General features: G+C 41.2%; 1 protein-coding gene across 2 annotated transcripts; it reads left to right on the top strand.

Moving 5' to 3' along the window:
- Positions 1–4359: 4359 nt before the first annotated feature.
- On the top strand, positions 4360–24648 carry LOC138966399 (kinectin-like). Of its 2 annotated transcripts, none has more exons than XM_070338623.1 (10): positions 4360–4688; positions 10964–11251; positions 14041–14325; positions 15133–15279; positions 16264–16348; positions 16833–16872; positions 17258–17355; positions 18428–18595; positions 19050–19196; positions 21222–24648. In XM_070338623.1, exons 2-10 carry the CDS (start codon positions 11081–11083, stop codon positions 22382–22384), a joined length of 2304 nt encoding a protein of 767 aa, XP_070194724.1. In that variant the 5' UTR covers positions 4360–4688; positions 10964–11080; the 3' UTR covers positions 22385–24648. The 2 variants fall into 2 exon arrangements, with proteins under 2 accessions (XP_070194724.1, XP_070194723.1); XM_070338622.1 differs by having other exon boundaries at positions 17156–17355.
- The last annotated feature ends 84 nt before the right edge of the window (positions 24649–24732 follow it).

Here is a 24732-nt window from a genome sequence, read left to right as displayed (position 1 = left end):
ACCCCCTTCGCACAGTTCGTCAGTGTGTTTTGGTTTCTTGTTTGTGTAGCAGGGCCGGACTAGGTAAGTACTAGGGGGGGGGGGGGGGGGGGGTTACAGATGGGGGTCCAGGGGGCGAAGCCCCCTTGGTGGGGGTTGCAAGGGGGAGAAGCCCCCTTGAAACTGAAAGTTTTTTGATGTTTCTGGAGGGAAAGGAAGCCTCTCCTTGAACGAAAAAGGTAAATTCGATGCAACCCCCCCCCTTCCTCCCCCACACAAAAAAGCGTTTGGGAGGTACATGCTTAAGCCCTGTAACCCCCCCCCCCCCCTTGTCCGGCCCTGTGTAGGACGCAGGGACGCGCACGTTGGGGAGCTCTGGTGCCTGTGTGTCGTGTGTGTGTCAGTCTGTCTTTAATCTGTGTGTGTGTTTGTGTGTGTGTTTGTGTGTGTGTGTGTGTGTGTGTGTGTGTGCAAGCATGCGTGCGCGTGGGCGTGCGTGCGTGCGTGTGTGCGTGTGTGTTTGCGTGTGTGTTGGTGTGTGTGTGTGTGTGCGTACTATAGATATATATATATAGAGAGGGAAACATATATTCAATATTAGGGCCACGTGTGAAATGCATTTAAAAACGTGAAACAGATATTGTCATTCTGAGCGAACGTTTGACAGCTGCATCACACAGATTGTTGATAACCACAGTTGATTCTTTTTCATACCAAAAGGTGACACATGTATATATGAATTTCATGGTGTTAACATGCACGTTTATATGTATTCGTCTCATGATAAATTCGATCAGATTGCGCTTACATCCGCTTTAGGTAATACGAGGGTTGAAACATAAGTTCTGAATATGAAGGTTTCAGAAAACGTATATCCCACATGTTATCTCTTCGCATAACTGCGATAATGTGTGCGTGTGTGCGTGCGTGCGTCTGTGTGTGTGTGTGTGTGTGTGTGTGTTTGTGTGTGTGTGTGTGTGTGTGTGTGTGTGTGTGTGTGTGTGAGTGAGAGATAGAGAGAGAGAGAGAGAGAGAGAGAGAGAGAGAGAGAGAGAGAGAGACTTAGACTTAGACTTAGACTTAGAACATTTTATTGACATAAAGGGTAAACATTTTAAGCCAAGGGCCTAATCTTACAACGTGCCCTTTACATTCACACTAACACATCCGCACGCATATAAACAACATAATATAATGAATTCATATAGGCATAACATGTAAATGTACAGTAAATAAGCATAAGCACCACGGCCACACGAAACACAAAATCTAATAAGTAAAACAATATGAATACTATATGCTATGAATATGTAATATGACGTGAATATAATTATATAGTAATACTAATATAGTATACATTAGACAGAACTGTAAGATTCACATGATTATGTCACCGCGTGTGTGTATTTACAGAGAACAGTCTGTTTAGATGGTTTTTTTAAAGAAGATTTAAAAATATTTACAGATTTGCTAGTTTTAACATTCGAAGGAAGAGAGTTCCACCTTGACGGCCCAGCAAAGGCAAAACTAGTTTTATATGTAGATCTACACGGGTCCTTGGTAGTAGATATTTATCTGATCCGTATCTCTCAGGAGCCTCGGTTATGAATGCATTCAAGTATGGTGGTGCTAACCCATGGAGTGCCTTGTACATTAACACTGCAATGTTATAGTCAAACTGCTCCTGCAGTGAAAGTAAACTAGCAGCTTTGAGCTTTTCTGACGTTGACAGATACGGGTTATTAACAATTAGCTTTGCCCCTCTTCTGTGCAGGGAATTTAATTTTTTAAGCAGATTTTCGCTCGCACCGCACCATACAGTAGAAGCATAATTGATAAAAAAAATTGGCAGTATGCCACAAAAAACATTTTTAGACCTTCCGCTTTTACAAAGGGTTTTAATCTGGATATACTCGACCTATTTTCTTTAATTCTGAGCGCGTTTTTTTAGTAAACATAGCATATCTATATATTTTTGAATTTAGGAGAAGATGAGGAATACAATGCAATACTATTTTAATCTGTAAGTGAAAAATCGTTTTTAATGACAACTTCAATGAGCAAACTAATTAACTTATTTTTAAGCTTCCGACCTGAAATGCAATCCCAAAGTCCGGACTGAGTCAAAAATTGCTTTACCCAAATTTTTTTAAATTTAGTTGAAAAATGAGGGCGTGACTATCACTAAAAGCCGGATATGACGTCATCAGACATTTATGGGAAAAATGAAAATAAATCTGGGGATATCATACCCTGGAACTCTCATGTAAAGTTTCATGAAGATCGGTCCAGTAGTTTTCTCTGAACCGTTCTACACACACACACACACACAGACACAGACAGACACACACACACATACACACACACACAGACAGACAGACAGACAGACAGACAGACACACACACACACACACACACACACACACACACACACACACACACACACACACCAGGGCCGGACTAGGCGAAGAGGAGGGGGGGAGTTGCCAGTGGTGGCCCAGGGGGATGTTCCCCCTGGCGGCAGGGGCGGATCAGCTCATTTTATGACTGTTTTTTTTCAAAAGTATATTGTGAAGATATGTGTGTGAAGGCGCGAAGCGCCGAGCCGACGGCGCGAAGCGCCTAGCTTGCTAGGGGGGTCCGGGGGCATGCCCCCCCGGAAAATTTTGAAAAAAAGGATGCAAAATGGTGCAATCTGGTGCATTCTGAGGATGATCATTACCAGTTTCAGGCAGCAGATTTTGTCACTGATTAATACCCCAAAAATTGAAACTCAATGTAAAATAAAGAAATGCATACCTCATTCAATATTTTTATTTTTTGGCTGGGGGGGGGGGGGGGGGGGTCCGAAAACCCTAGAACCCACCCACCCCCCCCCCCCCTCGTTGTGGGGGTCAGGGGGCGAAGCCCCCTGAAGCTGACGGGTAGGTCATATTCTGAGATAGGAAAATGGTCGCTCCTTGCATGAAACGGCATAAAATAAGCAATAATAAAAAAAATTAAATAAGTAAGGTACATGTTTAGGCTAGGGGGGGGGGGGGGGTTGCGCAACCCCCATAACCCCCCCGGTAGTCCGGCCCTGCTGACACACACACACACACACACACACATACACCACGACCCTCGTCTCGATCCCCCGTCTATGTTAAAACATTTAGTCAAAACTTGACAGAATGTAAAAAAATTGTGTTCTTTTTTTAATTTGTTTTTTTATTTTAACCTCAGTTGCATGCAGGTTGCTGCTACCGGTTTTTGGCTCACGTAAGTGTAGCCTATGCGATGATAAACTTTGTCTGTCTGTGCGTGCGTGCGTGCGTGCGTGCGTGTGTGTGTGTGTGTGTGATAGAAACTTTAACATTTCCGAGTCTATGGATTACGTCAGTCTCGGTCAAAAGTGTTTGACGTGTGTGATAGAAACAATTTGAAGACGTCACATTATGACGTAAGAGGGTTAGACGTCACGCAAAGGAATTACTGAACGTCTCGGTCATTGTTATTGTGAGCGGGCCGAGACTACTTGGCAGATCCAGGGTCTCGCTTTCTTGCACAGTTTCACCTATGCTTACCGTGTGTGTGTGTGTGTGTGTGTGTGTGTGTGTGTGTGTGTGTGTGTGTGTGTGTGTGTGTGTATGTGTGACGGAGTGATTGAGTTTGTGTTACTGTTTGTCGATTTCTTACGTGAGCCTTGAAGGCTTCGCCTCTTGTTATGTGTGCCTTCTCTCACCTTTGTTTTTCAAGCGAAATCAACTGAACCCTAAAATCAGCTGTTACCCTGTCTACCATCCTGTTCGTCTAACCTGGTTTGTACTTTTGAAGAGTCCGAGAGACATACCCTTAATTCGTATGTTTTTTTAAATTAATATTTTAAAATACTCCAGACCTATTTTATTTCGTCTGTATCGTTTTGCATGACTGAGAGTTCAGAAGTCTTGCAAGATATTGGAACGGTTGTGGTGTAAGGTAAATAAGCCATGCCGTATCCATCTGCTTATGAAACTGAATTACTTCCCCTGTATAAGGTCTCTCCGAGATTCTTCTGTAGACAAACAATATATATATATTATTTTTTTACTGCAGCGGGGCAGGACGACCTTTGAAATAAATATATCAGTCAGCTGAAAAGTGATTGGCACATTACAATGACGCGTTTGAAAGGGTCCCTGTTATTTGTTAGCCTTCTCTCTTGGCTAACTATACTCAGCCTGGAACACCGCCAGTGTACCTGTCAGTTAATGTTTTCCTCTCTGTGAGCAAGTGTATTGCCCCTGTAACAAAAACACACACTACTTATGCTCTTCTTTGGAAGTTCGGTGATGTCTGACACGGCGCGACATCCGACCGCAATGGATTTATTTCGTCCGTCTGTATTTTGGCCACCTTGTGAAACACGCATGGCATGGCAAATTTCTCTCATGTGTCGGATCCATTGTTCCGTATGACTGAACATAAACATCCTGGTTGTGCTTCATCTAACCCACAATTATGGCAAAGTCATTTTGGATTTTCCCCGATCTCATTTTTAATCTTCTTCTTGGAAAATCCCGCGGCAGGTGTTTTCACTACTGACACCAGGACAAGTATCATAGTGTAGCCAAGGCAGTCACGTGTAGCCTAAATGTGTGTTGTGCCCGTGTCAAATTGAAATGTTTGACGTGTTATCACGTTCATTCGTGCAGATTTTGTGTCGCCACCTGCAGAGTGAACACTCAGGTATGTCGTCGTATTGTACTTGGGTAGGGTTACGATTGTGTCAAAGACAATGGACGACTTTATTTTCTCTCAGAATTTGTTGTAGTCACACGAAAAGTTCAGTGAGTTGGACAAGTGAAGGCTGCCATTTTGATTTCTATTTACTCTCACAGGCAAAACCCAAGGGTTCAAATTTCTTGTCGTGTTGTGTTTCATTATGGCTGAAGTGTCATAAAACCGTATGCAGTCCTGTACTTAGTGGACGGTTCTTGACTGTTGTCGCATATTTATCAGTTATTCATTGATTATTCAGTTAGCATGAGCGGAATGCAACCCTGTAATCTGTGAACCTATTCGTGACTGTTGTCACATATATTGAGAACTAGATGAATACCCGCTTCGCCGGGTAGCCGGCTTCGCCGAGAAGAAGTACTTAGAGCCGTACGCCGGCTTCGCCGGGTCCGAACAATGGACCCGCCAAGCTAAGGTCCCTCCCAGATTCGTGGAATGGGAACAGCACGAAAATGATTCAGTGGCCATAATGCCATTCCTGACCATATCGAGTCCCATCCTTGTCGACGAATGTAACCGTGTTAATCACCTTTGGAGGCGAACTCCACTCAAACAGGATTGAGCAATTTAGAGCTTATCTCTAAGCCCTTATGAACTGTTATGGCTTCTCAAAGGAAGGCCAGTACATACAAATACACAAAAGCCGCCAGACCACATCACAAACAGAACTGAACAATCCACAGGTGTTGCCCACATAGAGACACACACACACACACACACACACACACACACACACACACACACACACACACACACACACACACACACACACACAAACACAGAGAAGCCGTATATATAGAGATAGATGACAGTGTATTTTTCGCGTGGCTATAAATTGATTCGACCTTTGCACTTTTACAGTGAGGATAATTTACGGGTCCAATTTACGTTCTGGACACTGCGGTGACCTTCTAAAAATAGTAACAGAACGCCGGGAATATCCGAAGATGCCCCCTCATACTATAGTGCACCATACGAAGGAAGGGAGGTAAACGCTGAAAACATTGAGAAGATAAGGAAGAGTTATGGTACGAAAAAAACACCAAAATCGGTTTGCGCTGCTGCACGTATTGAAATATCTCATCGACCAGATTTTGTCCGGGGTGTATCTGAATATGGACACCAAATTTGAAGCAGATCCATCGAGAACTTTGGCCGTGCATGGCGAATACACACATACACAGACAGACAGACACACAGACAGACAGACAGACACACAGACACAAGTCGTATATATATATATAGATTATCGTATCAATATTTTCAGATCCTCAGTGTGAAAGAGTATCAAAACAATCGGTATAGTCATCTAATGCGTCAGAGTTCTGTTGTCATATATTCATAATTATCGCTTTAACACTCATTGATCTTCAGCGCGAAAGCCGTTAATGATGGAATACAATCGTACACAGCCTTTTAATACGATGAAGGCTAGGTCCCTGATTCTGAATTACTGACATTACCTTAAGCATGACAGTATGAAGACGTTTACGACCCTTTAATCCGTTAAAGATTCCTGACCGTTGTCACATATCCTGAATTATTGCAATCACATGCAGACATCGTTTCGGCCGTCACGGTATTTCCCGAACTGACTAAAACATGCGAGCAGCCCAGTGGCCTAGTTTTATGGTAGTTTGAGTAATAGGAAGAAGAGGGGGGGGGGGGGAGAGGGGGGGGGGGGGGGGGGAGGGGGGGGGGGGGGGGGAGAAATCGTTTGGCGTTGGAAATATATGCAATGAGTTTTAGGAGTGAATCATTATGCTGATCGTCAATTTGAACATCACAAGAGAAAACATGAAGATTTTTGACAACAATATAAAGCATATTACGTATACTTGGGGCAATGTCAAAATATTTCTTGTATGAAATCCCTAGCACGATAAGGTCACGGTTAGTATCATCAAACGTTTATGAAGATCCAACTTCTCTAATATTATCTACACCAGATCAGAAGGTATTAACTGGCTACAAAGAAGTAAAACGCTGACTTAGTTCATGAAGTGCAACTGAAAAGGTTTATTATGTGCGATTGTCAGTGTTAACTCATCCATAAAACTAAAGGGGGGGGGGGGGGGGGGAGTTTACGTCCTCACATAAACTATTTCTATTAGGGACAAGAGTTGGCGATACGCTAAAAATCCATGACAATTCATGTCAAAACTTTGTATCAGATGGGACGGTTTTGAAAAGTGGTGAGAATGCATAATTGCAGAGTTCACAACGCCTGAAGGTCCTTCAAAACTGACTTTTGAATTTTTATTTTATTTTATTTTATTTTTATTTTGTATTTTTTTGTATTTGCCAAACACATCATTGTGGGGCTTTTAATCAATAACATGCATCCGTCTACACTGTGTCATCATTCATCCTTCAACAGTTTATAATAAATATGTAAATGGCAAGTATACAAGACATTTATATACAACATTAGGACATAACAGACAGACGGACATATAACATACCGTTCGCCTACAAGTAAGGCCGGTGTAACACGAGAAAATTACTCCCACGAGATTTTTACTCCGGAGTAAACATTTCGTACAAAAAAGTTAGGCCTACTTCCTTTACGAAAAAAACACTCCCCCATTACACGAGAAAATGAATCCCCAAGACAGGTGAGTTCCGAGTAAACATTTCGTACAAAAATGTTACTCCTGTGGAAAAAATAACGAATAAATTACTTCAACCCAACACAAGCAATTTAACTTCCCATGCCAGGTGTAGGAAATGTTTACTCCCTTGTCCCCTGTTAGTCTTGGTGGTGAAAGCGGTGGAAGGAGGGTAGCGCGACATTCGTTTGCGCGAGATCACTTGTTGGCATTATCCCTTCGCCCGCATGCCATTTTTGCGTACGAGATTTTTACTGGAAGTAAAAAAAAATGGGGAGTAAAAATTTCGTGGAGGGAGTAAATTTTTCGTGCCTTGAGGAGTTCTTTTCTCGTACGAAAAGTGTACTCGGAGTAAGAATTTCGTACGAAATATTTACTCCGGAGTATATTCTTCGTTGAGTAAAAATTTCGTGTTACACCGGAACATAACATAACATGCAGATTACAATATTGATAAAAAGAGAGAGAGAGAGAGAGAGAGAGAGAGAGAGAGAGAGAGAGAGAGAGAGAGAGAGAGAGAGAGAGAGAGAGAGAGAGAGAGCCTAACTTTGCAAGAATATATCAGCGAGTGCGCGTGTTTTGTTTAAATTGATATATATGTTCTTTTTGATCATACAATGAAATAACAAGAGGCGAAGCCTTCAAGGCTCACGTAAGAAATCAACAAAAAGTAACACAAACTCAATCACTCCGTCACACATACACACACACAGTCGGCATAGGTGACACGGTGCATGGAGTGCAGACACTTGATCTAGATCTGTCTGTCTGTAGCCTACTTACTTACACGACTGCCTGAGATGGCCAGATCGACACTGCGCTTTCGACAGCGCTGCGCTTCCTCGCGCAGACACTGGAAACACGCTGTGCAGATTAACCTGTAGGAAATCTCCTTTGGTATCTTCTTTATCTATTTTTCTGGAGCTACGAAACCGAACAATGTAAAATCCTCTTCTCCGAATCGGCGAACTGCAGCTCGGTGATAACTGTATCTATACCACAATCCTTCACGCGATCTGACCTAACCTTGACCCCTGACCTGGTCTACATACCACACACGACACAAACCAGTCACCTGTTTTTACCCCCCCCCCCCCCCAAAAAAAAAAAAAAAAAAAAAAAAAAACCACCACCCGTTTTCTTTGGATACACACTTTAACTACACGCGTGCCGACGAAATGTTAATCATTGCTTCAATACTTTGAAGCTGTTGCTTAAATAATAACCAGGTAAAATTAATGTTTCGGTGTTCAGTCAAATGTTAAAGTTTCTACCACAGACATACATACATACATACATACATACATACATACATACATACGCACGCACGCACAGACAGACCAAAGTTAGCATCGCATAGGCTACACTTACGTGTGCCAAAAAGTGACTGTTTACTGATATTACATGCTTAGAGTTTTGGGAAGACATTGCTATTTAGTCAGGTAAAGAAGAGGATTTTATGATAAGTTTGCTTCTTTCATTCCACGCTTTAAATGGAACTTAAAAAAAGTCGCGTAAGGCGAAATTACTACATTTAGTCAAGCTGTGGAACTCACAGAATGAAACTGAACGTAGTCCGCCGCTAGTGCAAAAGGCAGTGAAAGTGACGAGCCTGTTTGGCGCGGTAGCGGTTGCGCTGTGCTTGCTGGCACGCTTTACTGTACCTCTCTTCGTTTTAACTTTCTGAGCGTGTTTTTAATCCAAACATATCATATCTATATGTTTTTGGAATCAGGAACCGACAAGGAATAAGATGAAATAGATTTTAAAACGATTTTGGAAATTTAATTTTAATCATAATTTTTATATTTTTAATTTTCAGAGCTTGTTTTTAATTCGAATATAACATATTTATATGTTTTTTAGAACAGAACATTATTAAGAATAAAATAAAAGTAATTTTGGATCGTTTTATAAACAAATAATTGTAATTACAATTTTCAGATATTTAATAACCAAAGTCATTAATTAGTTTGTAAGCCTCCATGCTGAAATGCAATACCGAAGTCCGGCCTTTGTCGAAGTTTGCTTGGCCAAAATTTCAATCAATTTGATTGAAAATTGAGGGTGTGACAGTGCCGCCTCAACTTTAAAAAAAAGCCGGATATGACGTCATAAAATACATTTATCGAAAAAATGAAAAAAACGTCTGGGGATATTATACCCAGGAACTCTCATGTATAATTTCATAAAGATCGGTCCAGTAGTTTACTCTGAATCGCTCTACACACACACACACGCAAAGACACACACGCAAAGACAAACACACACACACACACACACACACACACACACACACACACACACACACACACACACACACACACACACACACACACACACACACACATACACCACGACCCTCGTCTCGATTCCCCCTCTATGTTAAAACATTTAGTCAAAACTTGACTAAATGTAAAAAGAGTTTATCTTTAAAAAAAATTGATTGATACAAATAACAATAATGACATGATTATTGATAATGGCGATGTAAGTATATATGTTGATGGTTATCTGTGTGTTTGCGCGCTTGCTTGTGTGTGTGTGTGTGTGTGTGTGTGTGAGTGTGTGTGTGTGTCTGTCTGTGAGTGTGTGTGTATGTGTGAGTGTGTGTGTGTGTGTCTGTGTGTGAGTGTGTGTGTTTGCGTGTGTGTGTGTGTGTGTGTGTGTGTGTGTGTGTGTGTGTGTAGAGCGATTCAGAGTAAACTACTGGGTTCAAGTGCTAGTCTTTCGGATGAGACGAAAAACCGAGGTCCCTTCGTGTACACTACATTGGGGTGTGCACGTTAAAGATCCCACGATTGACAAAAGGGTCTTTCCTGGCAAAATTGTATAGGCATAGATACAAATGTCCACCAAAATACCCGTGTGACTTGGAATAGGCCGTGAAAAGTAGGATATGCGCCGAAATGGCTGCGATCTGCTGGCCGATGTGAATGCGTAATGTATTGTGTAAAAAAACCAATTCCATCTCACACGGCATAAATAAATCCCTGCGCCTTAAATATGTGCGCGATATAAATTGCATAAAAAAAATTTAAAAAAATAAATAAATACCTGCGCTTAGAACTGTACCCACGGAATACGCGCGATATAAGCCTCATTGATTGATTGATTGTGTGTGTGCGTCCTCTCTCTCTCGCTCGCTTGCTCTCTGTCCATCGGTCTCTCTCTCTCTGTCTCTCTCTCTGTCTGTCTGTCTGTCTCTAGCTCTCTCTCTCCCCTCTCTCTCTCTTCTCTCCCCCCCCCCCCCCTCTCGTGAACGTAGATGTGCGTGTGCTAACGGAGTTAGTATTTAAATGAATGTGTGAGTGGTATGTTCTAGATTTGTGATCTGTATTTGAGTAATAGATGTGTGTAGTGAAGGTGCTTGGATGGTAAGCTGCGATTGTTTTTAATTTTGCTTACATTTATTTGTGTACGTGATGTGATCATATTTACTGTGTTTCTGTGAGTTACGAGCCTGAAAAAAAATCTTACAGATTCAGTTAATACAAAAAATGCGTTGTATTGGATTTTTGTTGTATTGTATTTCTGATGTCTGTATGTTCGTGTTGTATACGGGTTTCACTGACAAGTCACTGTTAAGACATTTGCTTAAAACTTTCACAGATGTCAAAAAACCTATGGGACTGCGTTACACACACAAGGTACATACCACTTCCCGAGAATGTCCACACGATGATATCTGATGATTAACAAAAGGAACGTGTTTGAACAACGGAAGCAATGGCGTCTTCCCTACGGCGTACCGGACCAACCACACGAGGTCAGATACAAAGCCTTTACACACGCTTGAAGAAAACTGAAGATATCGCCAAACGAATGCAGGACTTCATTTGTGAATCAAGCCGCCCCGTTCATCCTGAAGATATGCCTGCCAGGAAAGACAAACTTGGGGTAACTTACTTTGTGTGTGTGTCTTTTCCTCGCATGCTGTTAATTGCTGTCAAAGTTAACTCATAGAGATACATCATGGCTTACAGTGCCATACCACGTTTGCTGATAGTTGCTGTCAAAGTTAACTCATAGAGATACATCATGGCTTACAGTGCCATACCACGTCTGCTGATAGTTGCTGTCAAAGTTAACTCATAGAGATATATCATGGCTTACAGTGCCACACCACGTCTGCTGATAGTTGCTGTCAAAGTTAACTCATAGAGATATATCATGGCTTACAGTGCCATACCACGTTTGCTGATAGTTGCTGTCAAAGTTAACTCATAGAGATACATCATGGCTTACAGTGCCATACCACGTTTGCTGATAGTTGCTGTCAAAGTTAACTCATAGAGATACATCATGGCTTACAGTGCCATACCACGTCTGCTGATAATTGCTGTCAAAGTTAACTCATAGAGATATATCATGGCTTACAGTGCCATACCACGTCTGCTGATAGTTGCTGTCAAAGTTAACTCATAGAGATATATCATGGCTTACAGTGCCATACCACGTTTGCTGATAGTTGCTGTCAAAGTTAACTCATAGAGATACATCATGGCTTACAGTGCCATACCACGTCTGCTGATAGTTGCTGTCAAAGTTAACTCATAGAGATACATCATGGCTTACAGTGCCATACCACGTCTGCTGATAGTTGCTGTCAAAGTTAACTCATAGAGATACATCATGGCTTACAGTGCCATACCACGTCTGCTGATAGTTGCTGTCAAAGTTAACTCATAGAGATATATCATGGCTTACAGTGCCATACCACGTCTGCTGATAGTTGCTGTCAAAGTTAACTCATAGAGATACATCATGGCTTACAGTGCCATACCACGTCTGCTGATAGTTGCTGTCAAAGTTAACTCATAGAGATACATCATGGCTTACAGTGCCATACCACGTCTGCTGATAGTTGCTGTCAAAGTTAACTCATAGAGATACATCATGGCTTACAGTGCCATACCACGTCTGCTGATAGTTGCTGTCAAAATTAACTCATAGAGATATATCATGGCTTACAGTGCCATACCACGTTTGCTGGAGTTGCTTTCTATAATATTGAAATGCGAGCGAAACCGAGAATGAAGTTTGTCTCGTTGACTTGGTCTTTGCGAGCAGCGGGCAATTTCTCATGAGGTCTGAGCTAGATTGGGTTTTTTTTTTAACCCAATATCGTTTACATGTATGCATAGAATACATAGGGTATGCAAGTGTAGATAGATGGTAATGCTATGTAGGATCATTCACTTTTCGTCTCTCCGCTTTGAAAGAATGTTCCCGACAGCAGACCCTCTGTAGAAGACTGATTTTCTTCGTACGATGACATTGTAGCCGATGGTGGCCCCCTCCCCCACCCCACCCCCACGGCTCCGTCTTTCTGGATGTCCATGCGTCCGTTCGTTTATCTTTTTGTCTGCGCTGCGCGCCTTCCTGCCTGTCTCTCTTTCTCTGCCTGCATGTCTCTCTCTCTCCCTCTCTCAGTTAAAACAAAGTCTATGATAATCAGCACTCGCCAAAAACATCAACTTTCAGAAATGACTCTAAGTCTGTCCCTAAATGAGCACTCCATTGAGCAAGTGGCTGAGCACCGTTTACTGGGACTTACTGTTTGTTCAGATAATAATCTCAAATGGCAGACTCACATCAATGGAGTCTGCAAGAAAATTGCTAAACCCCTGTTTCTTTTATCAAAGTTGCAAAGCATTATTAATCTGGACACAAGAAAACTATTTTACAATGCCCACATAAAACCCCATATTGATTATGCTTCGATAGTATGGGACGGGTGTAGTGAAGTTCACTTGAAGAAGCTGAAATCGCTTCAGCGTAGAGCTGCTAAACTAGTTCTGCCCAGTCCATCTCTTTCTACAAAGGAAAAGATGAAAAGTATTGGGATGTTAAGCTTAAAGAAGCAGTTTTTGTATAATAAATGTTCATTTATGTATAAAGTCGTCTATCAGGACGCCCCAACATATCTTATACAACTCTTCAAATCATCTCCGTCATATTAACAAACACTCGAAATAACCTTGTCTTGCCAAGGCCCCGCATTGATTTGTTTAAAACTAGTTTTTCTTATTCGAATGCATTCCTTTGGTATTCACTACCTGTAAATAAATGTATCAAGTCATGTATGTCATTATCTTCTTTTGAAAGACAGCTCCAAAAGCACCTCTCTAACGAATAAGTCGACATGTTGTGCGAGTGTGTGTGTGAGGATGCGTGAAAGAGAGAGTGTATAGTATGCTTCCATTAATTAACAAGCTCAATTTTTATATTTTTCCCTACATGATTGTGTTTTATTTTGATTTATATTTTTTATTCGTCATACTTGTTCTTCGTGTTATGTTATGTGTGTATTATAGTAGGGACTAGATGTAAGAAAGGACCATGTGGACCTAATGCTATCATCCCTGGGTAATAAAGTTTTCGAGTTCGAGTTCGAGCTCGAGTTCTCTCTCTCCCACTCTCTCTCTTCCTCCACCCCCTCTCTCTCTCTCTCTGTCTCTCTCCCACTCTCTCTCTTCCTCCACCCCCCCCCCCTCTCTCTCTCTCCCTCTCTCTCTCCTCCCTCTCTCCCCCCTCTCTCTCCCCCTCTCTCTCGCTCTCCCCCTCTCTCGCTCTGTCTCATTACGAGAGGTGTGCATACACCCAACACAGCACAGTCACCACGTCGACGATTTACTGGAACATGGTTTTAAAGAGCATCTTTGTGATTTTATTCTTTGTGTCAGAAAATGCTGAGGGAATACAAAAGGCACGAATCCTGCACGCTTGGCCTACAAAATGAGGTAGAAAAGGCCCAGGGGAATTGTCCGAAAGAAGATCTGAAGAAACTGTCCGAGTACCACGCTAAGCTGTTCAAGACGGAGAAGTTTGCCAAGATCGGGGACATGCTACGAGCACGTGCAACAGTGTACGGGGAATGGACGACACACACCGAAGGTCACGAGGCAGCACAGGCTCAGCTGCACGAGATACGGGAACGGCTGTCATCGTCCGACGTTCAGACTGAGGAGGTTAGTCTTGCTGTAGCTGCTCAGTACAGGGTCACCTTTCAATCGCTTAGCAGGTTGAAGTGAGGGGAAACCTTCTAATGTTAACAGTTTCCAGTTTACGCGTATCTCATCTTTTGCAAAGACAGAAACAAAATAACTGGTGAGACACTGAACTTGAAGATATAGATTCGCAACATCCCTCCACCCCTCCCCAAGCTTCTCTCTCATTTAAACAGAGAGAATAAGAATAAGAATAAGAATAAGAATACTTTATTATCTCATAGAGAAATTCAGGCGTGGCGGTACATAACAATAATACAAACAGGACATTGTTTTTACATAAGACATATAGCACTATATAACCGGGCAGGTTATATCATTGAATTTATAATCTTTCTGAAAGGGCATAGAGCGATCTAGCTCTGGATTTTCACAGCGTGATAGCGTATAGTTAAGATGGACATCAGTTAAGTTGAACTTAGTATCAGCTATGGAACTACTCAGCTTGATAGCGTATAGTTAAGATGGACATCAGTTACGTTGAACTTAGTATCAGCTATGGAACTACTCAGCTTGATAGCATATTGTGTACATTATCACATGGGACATGTCTTTGCATAATGGCGGCAACATTCCTCGAAAAATATCAGGACTAAAAAGATTTACCTGAAGACCTGTAAAGAAAAACAGGATAAAAACTTATAGTAACATTCTATAACGGCACAGAATAATTGGAATACGAATGTGCACTTGCATTCGGGGTATAGTATACATAGTTAATTGTGCGCGACATTCACATGGATGCATTGACTTCCATTTTTGTGGCAGGTATTCCAGATGATGGCAGAAGTTCAGGTGCTGCTCGGCAAGAGAAGAGAGGAGGCAACGTCGCTCTGTGAACGCATGAAATCAACACAACTCTGTGTCAAGGATCCAGTGTCAAAGAGATGCACTTTGCTGCAGGATAATATTCAGGTGAATATATACTCGTATAATTATTAAGACAGTCCTTCTTGTGAGAACGATTTATCTCACCAGCTCAGATCTGGCAAAGCGTTTTCATTGGACAAAGCCATCTCTTCCCTTGGACACACACTAACAATCAACATGCTTCCTGTGCAGAGTGATGGTTTTATTCCACGTGAAAGTCTTGGCAGACGTGTGATCGTAAGCAGAAGTTCACGAGGAGTGTGCCTTTAACAGTTGTCAGTGGTGAATAAATAGGCCTGATCGTGGTACAAATGTTCACAATAGCATGCTTAAATACTGTTAAGAGCACGAACAATTAATCCAATGCTTTCAATACACTTAAAACAAGGCCTGATTTTGGAAGCTTGTTCAAGGAAATATATTTTCCTTGGTGCCAAAAGCTCAACGATGTTCTTGATGCATAGACTGACTACCTCATAGGTTGTCAACAGACACAGAAACATCATATTTAAATCTCCGAGTAAAGATGCAAGCTTTGTTCATCTTTATCAAATAAATTGATGTACTTATTCCTTTTATCATCATCATATTATTTTAAAACTTTACAAAGGAACATTGATGGAACCTTACCTATTTGTGACCCTCCACCACGAAATGTCACATGTCACCTCACGCGGTTCTGCGCTAGGCATGATATAAATCCGGGGGGTGTCTAGTAACAGTGTGAGGGTCACCATAGTCACAGGCTTATAACTCGAAAAGTGTTCACTCTTTTCTAAAACGGTTTTCACCGCTGGATAGAGAATAAAAAACTCTTCAAGAAAATGTAAAAATATGAAAATCATGAAAAGGTGACATGCGACTCATTCCGTGGTGGAGGGTCACATTTTTGCGTGTGTAACTTACGGAGACATCTCTCCACTTGGACACATACCAAAACTCGACAGCCTGATTACGTCCTGTGCAGAGGGCGATCTCATTCCATGCAAAAACCTGTACAATCCTAAACAGTCGCCTATCAATGTGCAGGAGCTGGAGCGACTGTGTGGTGAGTTGGAGAGCATGGCACAGACGACATTGCCACCCGCACTGTGCAAACTCGGGACACCCGCTGGTAATTTGTCTCTTAACTCCATTCCTTCTTATAATACTGATTATTGTTTTGGTCAGAGCACCGTTAATTTTTGTAAATGAAAAAAAGAAGGCTCACACCCAAACAAACATAAACACAGACAAACTTCAAGAAAGAACAAACGAGATCAAATTAAAGATTAACGCTTTACACATACCTTCCTTCGCTTATACTTTTTGATAAAGTGTGTTCATTTCTGATTGTTTTTTTTACATAAAGCTGATTGAACGTCTCATTATTACAAAATAGAAACAATAACCAAAACAAAACTTCAAAAGTTGCGGTATATGCACAAAAAGACATTTAAACCTAGACGTGTTCCACTTTGAACAGCCTTAGTGTAAACGTTTTCAACACAGTGAGACATAACACATGGTTCTTCCAGCAGAAGTAGCAGTGTAGGATCGGAGTGTAACATTTGAAATTTTGAACAGGGAGTTTTAAAAGTATTTATTTTTGCATTCAGGTTACCGACATGATTCTCCTGGAAACCTCCTGCGCAGAAGGTAAGCTGTCTCAGAAAGTGGCCTAAACAGTCTCAATTAATTCTTCAATTCAACTTAAAAGGTTCGCATTATTCTGTAGTACACGGCGCGGCATAATCCTGTGTACGTGTGCATATATGGGCAAGGTCCATAGCCTTTGAGTTAAACCTTCACAGCTCGTTTAACATGTCAACTCAGCTACAATTCTCAAATTCAGATATTATTGCTTTGTGCTCAGAGCCAGCCGATTCAACTAATGACGATTTCAACCTGTCCAGCCGATCGATTCCAATTTTTGTTTCAGCCTATCTGCACGTAGGAGCCGAAAAAATCGTGGTGGTCGCATTTTCCGGGTCACACTGCGCAACAGTGACGTTGCCGACGACATTGAAATAGCCTTGTGCAGGCATGCATCCAGGACTTCGAGCGGTTGCTCTGGTCTCGCCCGACACGGCTCAGCTGACTCTGATACAGAGCTCCATTCAGCACCGCACCAAAACCCAGGTATTGTAAGAGGGCTGTCACACATGCGACTGAGTCGCGCGATTTACCCCGTCACACAGCCGACTCAGTCGTAGAAAACAGCTACAAGTCTGCGACTCAGTCTCATGCGATTCCCTCGTAGCTTTGAGGTTTAGAACATGTTCTATTCCTGCGATCCAGTCGTCGGTCAAGGGCAGAGCCAACAGAGCCAATCAGAACGCGTTGCTGCAGCCTTGACGCCGTGACGTAAAATAATGGCGGACAGTGGCGTACAGCGTCTCTTCGTCGATTCAAAACTTTTTGGAAGAACAGTTTTTTTACTCAGATATAAAGGAGACGTTTTAGGCGTGTACAGCGGTCGGAAAACATTAATTGCAGCTGTCTGGGAACTTTATTTCTTGCAAAGGCGTAATGCTGAAAGGAATTTTTCAGAAAGGTAGAGCGACGTTCGAACATTTAGCGTCTGCTCTCGCAAAGCGCGTTTGCCGTGTTCACTATGACACATCACTTCCGCCCCGCTCGCGTGGAGTTATCGTTCGCCAGTCGTTCGTCTATCGTTCATCGTGTGACGGGTCAATGGCCTACGATGTGATGTGCGATCGGCCAAAGACTGAATCGCAAGACTGAATCGCAACGACTGAGTCGCCTGTATGACCGAGGCTTAAGCGTCGCTATGACGTTAATTCGTTAGCTTTGTAGGATTTGTCTTGTTCCTTTGCATGTCTGTAATGTCTGGAAGCGGATGTGAGCGTGAACAAGCAATGGATTCGTACAACAATATTGAGACCACACCGGTTCTATGTTGGGCAGAAGTAGAAGTGTCTTTATTCTTCTCTATTCCACAAGAGCTCCGCAAGGGCACCAATCAAACATGGTAATTAACACAGATAAGGAGTTGTCTCCCATAGACCATCAGCTTATCGTTCCAGCATTGTTCATTTTTTAGGAAAGATGTTCGAGTGTTCACTGAAATTTAACACTTTAAACGTTATAATACAGAGCGAATAATCTCAAACGTATTGCACCTTTTTTTTAACAAGACTGATTAAACATTAACTTGCTTTCTGTATTTGTGTTCTTTGTTTACATTCAGATTCAGCAGCCAGCAGCCAGAACAGCGAAGTTTTATGTCAGTCTCAAGAAGATGCCACCCCAGCAGCCGTCAACACACCTTCCTCGCAGCAACGCTCTACTTCGGGGACTGGTGCCTACTGTCCCCTCAACATTGGCCATGTCAGCAAAGTTGCTATAACCGTTCACGGTAATTTTGTTCCTTCCATGAATAATTAACATTTAGATGGCTGGAAAAATAGAATAAATAATACACACTATCTGAGTTCAGTTATTTGGTCCATAACTGTTTTCAAGGATCTGTAGAACCACAAAATGTCATAGTTATGTATCTGAGCCTGCTGTCTGTTTTGTTTGTACATTCTGAAAAAGACAAAAGTAGCCTTCATCTGTTGTCTAAGGTGTTTGAGAATCAGTTATGTTTGGATGAGATGCATTAAAATTAAGTTGAAATCTGTTTGCCAGGCTACAGAAGTACTCAAATACCGTCGCAGTTCCCAGCATAAAAGGAAGAGTCAGCCATGTGTTTCTACAATATAACTCACATCCAGTAGACAGTAATACATGCCTGCAACGTTAACCGCCAGCCATGGTTAAACCATCATCATACGTTGTAAATGGACGCTTCAAATGTGTTTTTGCAGAAAGCGTAAGTGAGGACAGTCCACGCCTACCGGAGGAGGACGATAGTGTCTTTGACTCAAACTCACTTTCGGTTTCCCCTACTTCTGGGCTGCTTGGACTTCCTGTGAACATTGGCCGCGCTGACACAGTCGCCATCAACATGACAAGTGAGCTGAGCATAATTTTTTTTTTTTTTAAATTTGCAAAGCACATCATTGTGGGGCTTTTAATAAAAAAAAAATTCAAGCATCCGTCTACAACGTATCATCATGCATCCTTCAACATTTACACAATACTGAAATATCTCAACGCTAATTCATATCCTAACATCACATTTATATCAATAGGCCTACCATATCTGTACTTACTGATACACATTTTTGAAATGAGCAAAATATGATTAATAATTTTGTTTATGGGGGTTTGCACTTCTGGAGAATAACCAAACAATACATCTTTTTCTGTTAATATAATATTTTCTCCCGTATTAACAAATATACATCTTCTAACATTTTCCCAAAACAATTTCATTTTGCTACATTTCCAAAAGAAGTGTTCAATATAATCCATTTCATTACAAAGACTACATAAACTATTTTCTTTTAACTTCATTTTATGCAATAAAATATTTGTGGGATAAATATCATGTAAAATTCTCCATTGGAGTAACTTTAATCTTTCTTCGCTTGTACATGCACTTGTACCCAATACTTTTCGTCAATGCAAATGTTATATTTGTGGGACCAAAATTTTACAGAGCAGGGTTCACTGGCTTTGGATTGCGTTAATATCGCACGAAATTTCTTCGGGGAAGGGTTATTTAGCATGCCCTGAAAACAGGTCGCAGGAGGCTCGTCACCCGCGTCTTCTTTAACTGTGTTGTCTCGCAGTGCTCGCGCGCAGAGGGCCGTGTGCAAAGCGTTGTACTCAAACAGCCTTGTGGCACTATATCCGACAATGGCACAAATATGTTCAAATGACACAATATTTTCGTCTATCCATACATCACGTACACAATTCACACCGGCTTCAATCCATTTATCAAAACACAACACATTCTTTCTAAAAATAATATCTGCATTAGAGCTGAGCATAATTAAATATTTTGTAAATCACCTTTACAAAAAACAATTAGAACATATTGCGATAACTCAATAACTCGGGGTCATGCTTTGAGGCAAAGTGAGGAGATATTTTTAATTGGAATTCAATATCAGATCATTTCAGATCAGTATGTGTTTGATTGGAAAACAAGAATAGATTATATTAAAAGACATTCAAACCCATGCTTTATTAATTGCAAAACTACAATACAATACGATACAATACACTACACTGCACTACAATACAGTACGGTGCAGTACAGTACAATTCAGTACAGTACTGTACAACAACAACACAACACAACACAACACATTACAATACAACACAACACAACACAACACAACACAACACAACACAACACAACACAACACAACACAACACAACACAACACAACACAACACAACACAACACAACACAACACAACACAAAACTACACAACACAACACAACACAACACAACACAACACAACACAACACCACACAACACAACACAACACAACACAACACAACACAACACAACACAACACAACACAACACAACACAACACAACACAACACAACACAACACAACACAACACAACACAACACAACACAACACAACACAACACAACACAACACAACACAACACAACACAACACAACACAACACAACACAACACAACACAACACAACACAACACAACACAACACAACACAACACAACACAACACAAACTCAAACTCAAACACAAACACAAACACAAACACAACACAACACAACACAACACAACACAACACAACACAACACAACACATTACAATACAACACCATGCAGTGCACACACACACACACACACACACACACACACACACACACACACACACACACACACACACACACACACACACACACAAGCATGTAAAGGTACACCTGACCTTGTGCTGATATTTATTTTGTACCAACATATGACCATTGTCACCGTCAGGAAATGTCAAACTTTTAACTGACTGGTGGTGGTTGTATTGTCAAGAAAGAGACTGCCAAACAGAGTATTTGCTATAAAACCAATATTCTGACAAAGAACTGTGTACGTTGTTCCATACTTTGTTTTCAGATGCTTCTGCTCGTTTCGATTGGAGTGAAACGTCCAAAGAATCTTCAGCACAACAAAAGAAGGACAAAGGTAGGATTAGAAAAATACAGGATGACATCAGGAGACTGTCACAGAAGATTGAAACAGACATCACAGATCGTCACACAGACCTCATCACAGATCGTCACACAGACCTCATTTCACAAATGGTTCAGCTGGTGAAGGACAGAGAGAATAAAGAAGAACACTTGAGAAAGCTGACAGAAAAAGAATGCGTTGTGATCTATTACCTGCGACCCAAGGAAGAGGACGTGAAGACTCTGCGTGACCGTCACACATCTCTCCAAGACAAGGAGTTGACGATTCTTGCTGATGCGCTCTACAAGCGATTCACCATCCGTCTCCTGGCCATCTCACAAGACTTTGTCTTTTTTCTGGATGTGCCCCACACTCAGGCCCAAGCACTCATCACAAACCTATCCACCATACTGGACATGATACAGGACATCTTATTCAAAGACTTCAACCACACTGTTGCCTGGCAGCCGCTCAGTGTGTGCAACCCATGGGACGTCTGGAAGATGGGCAAGCAGCAACAGCAGCAACAGCAGCAACAGCAGCAAAAGGGATCAAAGAAAGAAGTTGAAGGCGATGACTGGAAACGCAAAACGAGCAAGGTGCAATGCACCACAGAACGTCTAGAAGCTCTCCTGCAACAAGAAAAGCAGCAGGTTGAAACGAAGGAAAAACAAATCCAAGCGCTTCAAAGAAAGGTGTCTGAGAATACAGAACAAGAATTTACTCTGGAACGTTTGACCAGCCTTCTCGAGAAGGAAAAACAGGAAGGGGCTTCAAAAGACGAGCTGATCCAGGAACTTCAAGCCAGACTTGCAGAAATGAAAGATCTTCAGGTCCATCTGGAAAGAGAACAGGAAAACGTCGCTGCCAGTGGCCTAATACAAGAGCTGAAAGCCAGGCTACAAGAGGCGGCTTCTGTTCTGGCTCAGCAATGCAAGGAGAGAGACGAGGAGCGAAAAGAGAAAAATAAGGAGCTGGAAAAGTTCATGCAGCTGATCAAAGATCTGGATGGAAGGAATACGAAACTTGAAAAACAGCTGCAAGAAGAACGAGATGCTCGACAACAACTTGAAGAGGAGAAGAAAAGGAAAACTCTTCAGAACTAGCTGCCCAACTGTAAAAGAGCCGCGCGGAAAATGAAGAATTGTCTGATGAGAATGATGCTTTAATAAAACGTAAATAAAATCTATGAGACAATCTTCAAATTCACTTTTGCAGAGGATTGGCCATTTGAAACGTCGATACGGATGGTTTGGAATTCCGTAAATTTCATTACCCATACAAGGGAAGTAAACCGAGCACAATGCAGCGCATGGAATTTCACTATTTGTCTTAGGGTGCGTGAATTTCGTTGTTTACTTCTGCCTCTAAACATTATGGTTGTAGAAGGTGAAACGTCCGTGGATAACATGTCGACTTTTGTATGTTTTCCCCTTTGTTGTATATCTTTGCAATACCTCTTGGTTTCACGACTGGAAAGACAAGACTACAGAAATATGTTCTTAAATATAAAATGCTTGTCATATACGTGTTTTTGTTCTATATATTTTTAGAGATGAATCGACTGCTTTGCATTTGTTGGGTTCTATCCTTTATCGTTAAGCTATAAATGTGTTCAGTATATTCTATGTTTCATAAATCCTTGTGGAGTTCTGTTTGATTTTTTGGGTATCATTTTACCCCATGCCCACCGTTGTATCATCAGAGACTAAGGTGTGCACTCTACAGTCTCTGGTATCAGTGTAGCCTAACATCAGTTTGTTGGTTTCATTTTAGCCTAGCTAACACCAACTTGTTGGTAACATTTTGCCTTAACATCAACTTGTTTATATCATTTTAACCTCACATCATTTTGTCAGTATCATTTTATCCTCGCACCAAGTTGTTGTGATCATTCACCCTTACATTAACTTGCTCGCATACTTTTACCCGAATATCAACTTGTTATTACAATGTTACCCTTGCCTCAACTTGTTGAGATGATGGTATCCTACCATCAAAGTGTGGGTATCATCTTACCCCATTGTCAAATTATTCGTATGACTTTACCATGGAATCAAATCAACTTGTTGGTATCATTTTACTTTGTTTCCTCTGGCATTTCAATGCGCTTGACAAAAATAGTATTGGTATAACTGTGAAAGAAAAAAGTAGGATGTGTGTTTAAATGTGTTATTTTCCAGGACAGTGTTTGCAGTTTTTACATTTAGTCAAGTTTTGACTAAATGTTTTAACATAGAGGGAGAATCGAGACGAGGGTCGTGGTGTATGTGTGTGTGTGTGTGTGTGTGTGTGTGTGTGTGTGTCTGTCTGTCTGTCTGTCTGTCTGTCTGTCTGTCTGTCTGTCTGTCTGTGCGTGTGTGTGTGTGTAGAGCGATTCAGACCAAACTACTGGACCGATCTTTATGAAATTTGACATGAGAGTTCCTGGGAATGATATCCCCGGACGTTTTTTTTTTCGATAAATACTTTTGATGACGTCATATCCGGCTTTTTGTAAAAGTTGAGGCAGCACTGTCACACCCTCATTTTTCAATCAAATTGATTGAAATTTTTGCAAAGCAATCTTCGACGAAGGCCGGACTTCGGTATTGCATTTCAGCTTGGTGGCTTACAAATTAATTAATGACTTTGGTCATTAAAAATCTGAAAATTGTAATGTTTTAATTTTTTTATATAAAACGATCCAAATTTACGTTCATCTTATTCTACATCATTTCCTGATTCCAAAAACATATAAATATGTTATATTTGGATTAAAAACAAGCTCTGAAAATTAAAAATATAAAAATTATGATCAAAATTACATTTCCGAAATCGATTTAAAAACACTTTCATCTTATTCCTTGTCCGTTCTTGATTCCAAAAACATATAGATATGATATGTTTGGATTAAAAACACGCTCAGAAAGTTAAAACGAAGAGAGGTACAGAAAAGCGTGCTATGCAGCACAGCGAAACCACTACCGCGCTGAACAGGCTCGTCAGTTTCACTCCGTTATGCACAAGCGGCGGACTACGGTCATTGTGAAAATAATGCAGCGCGTTCAGTTTCATTTTGTGAGTTCCACAGCTTGACTAAATGTAGTAATTTCGCCTTACGCGACTTGTTTTTCTTTTCGATTTTCATGGATGTATGTACATACATTTCAAGATTTGGTCAGTTATACAAAGGCAGCTGCTTAGGTAGCTAGGGGTTTGAGTATGAACAGAAATCCATGGCCGTTTGTTTTTTCCTGTTATGTGTACACTTTTGCAGTGTCCTAGCTGTCTGCAAATAGTATTATACACTGGTATTTGAGGCTGTGTAATATAAACATTAATGCCCACTCCTTTGTCATATGCGTAGCATTAAAGTGAATAACTGTAAGTGTGGTTGTAATGTCTGAATGAATTGTACTTTGTAGACAATGGAAATGATCCCTGTCTATCGTACAAGCTGAAAATAATGGTC

The sequence above is a fragment of the Littorina saxatilis genome, linkage group LG5 (genome assembly GCF_037325665.1).
Source record: "Littorina saxatilis isolate snail1 linkage group LG5, US_GU_Lsax_2.0, whole genome shotgun sequence".
Lineage (NCBI taxonomy): Eukaryota > Metazoa > Mollusca > Gastropoda > Littorinimorpha > Littorinidae > Littorina > Littorina saxatilis.
Note: the sequence above shows the minus strand (reverse complement) of the source record. Positions and strands in the feature narration are given on the sequence as shown.

Bases quoted from the DNA above. Each gene is read 5' to 3' on its own strand.
- LOC138966399 (XM_070338622.1), top strand. From the start codon at position 11,081: ATGGCGTCTTCCCTACGGCGTACCGGACCAACCACACGAGGTCAGATA. The intron at 16,349-16,832 runs GTAATTTGTCTC...TTTTGCATTCAG, and splicing joins CAAACTCGGGACACCCGCTG to GTTACCGACATGATTCTCCT. The intron at 18,596-19,049 runs GTAATTTTGTTC...GTGTTTTTGCAG, and splicing joins AGTTGCTATAACCGTTCACG to AAAGCGTAAGTGAGGACAGT.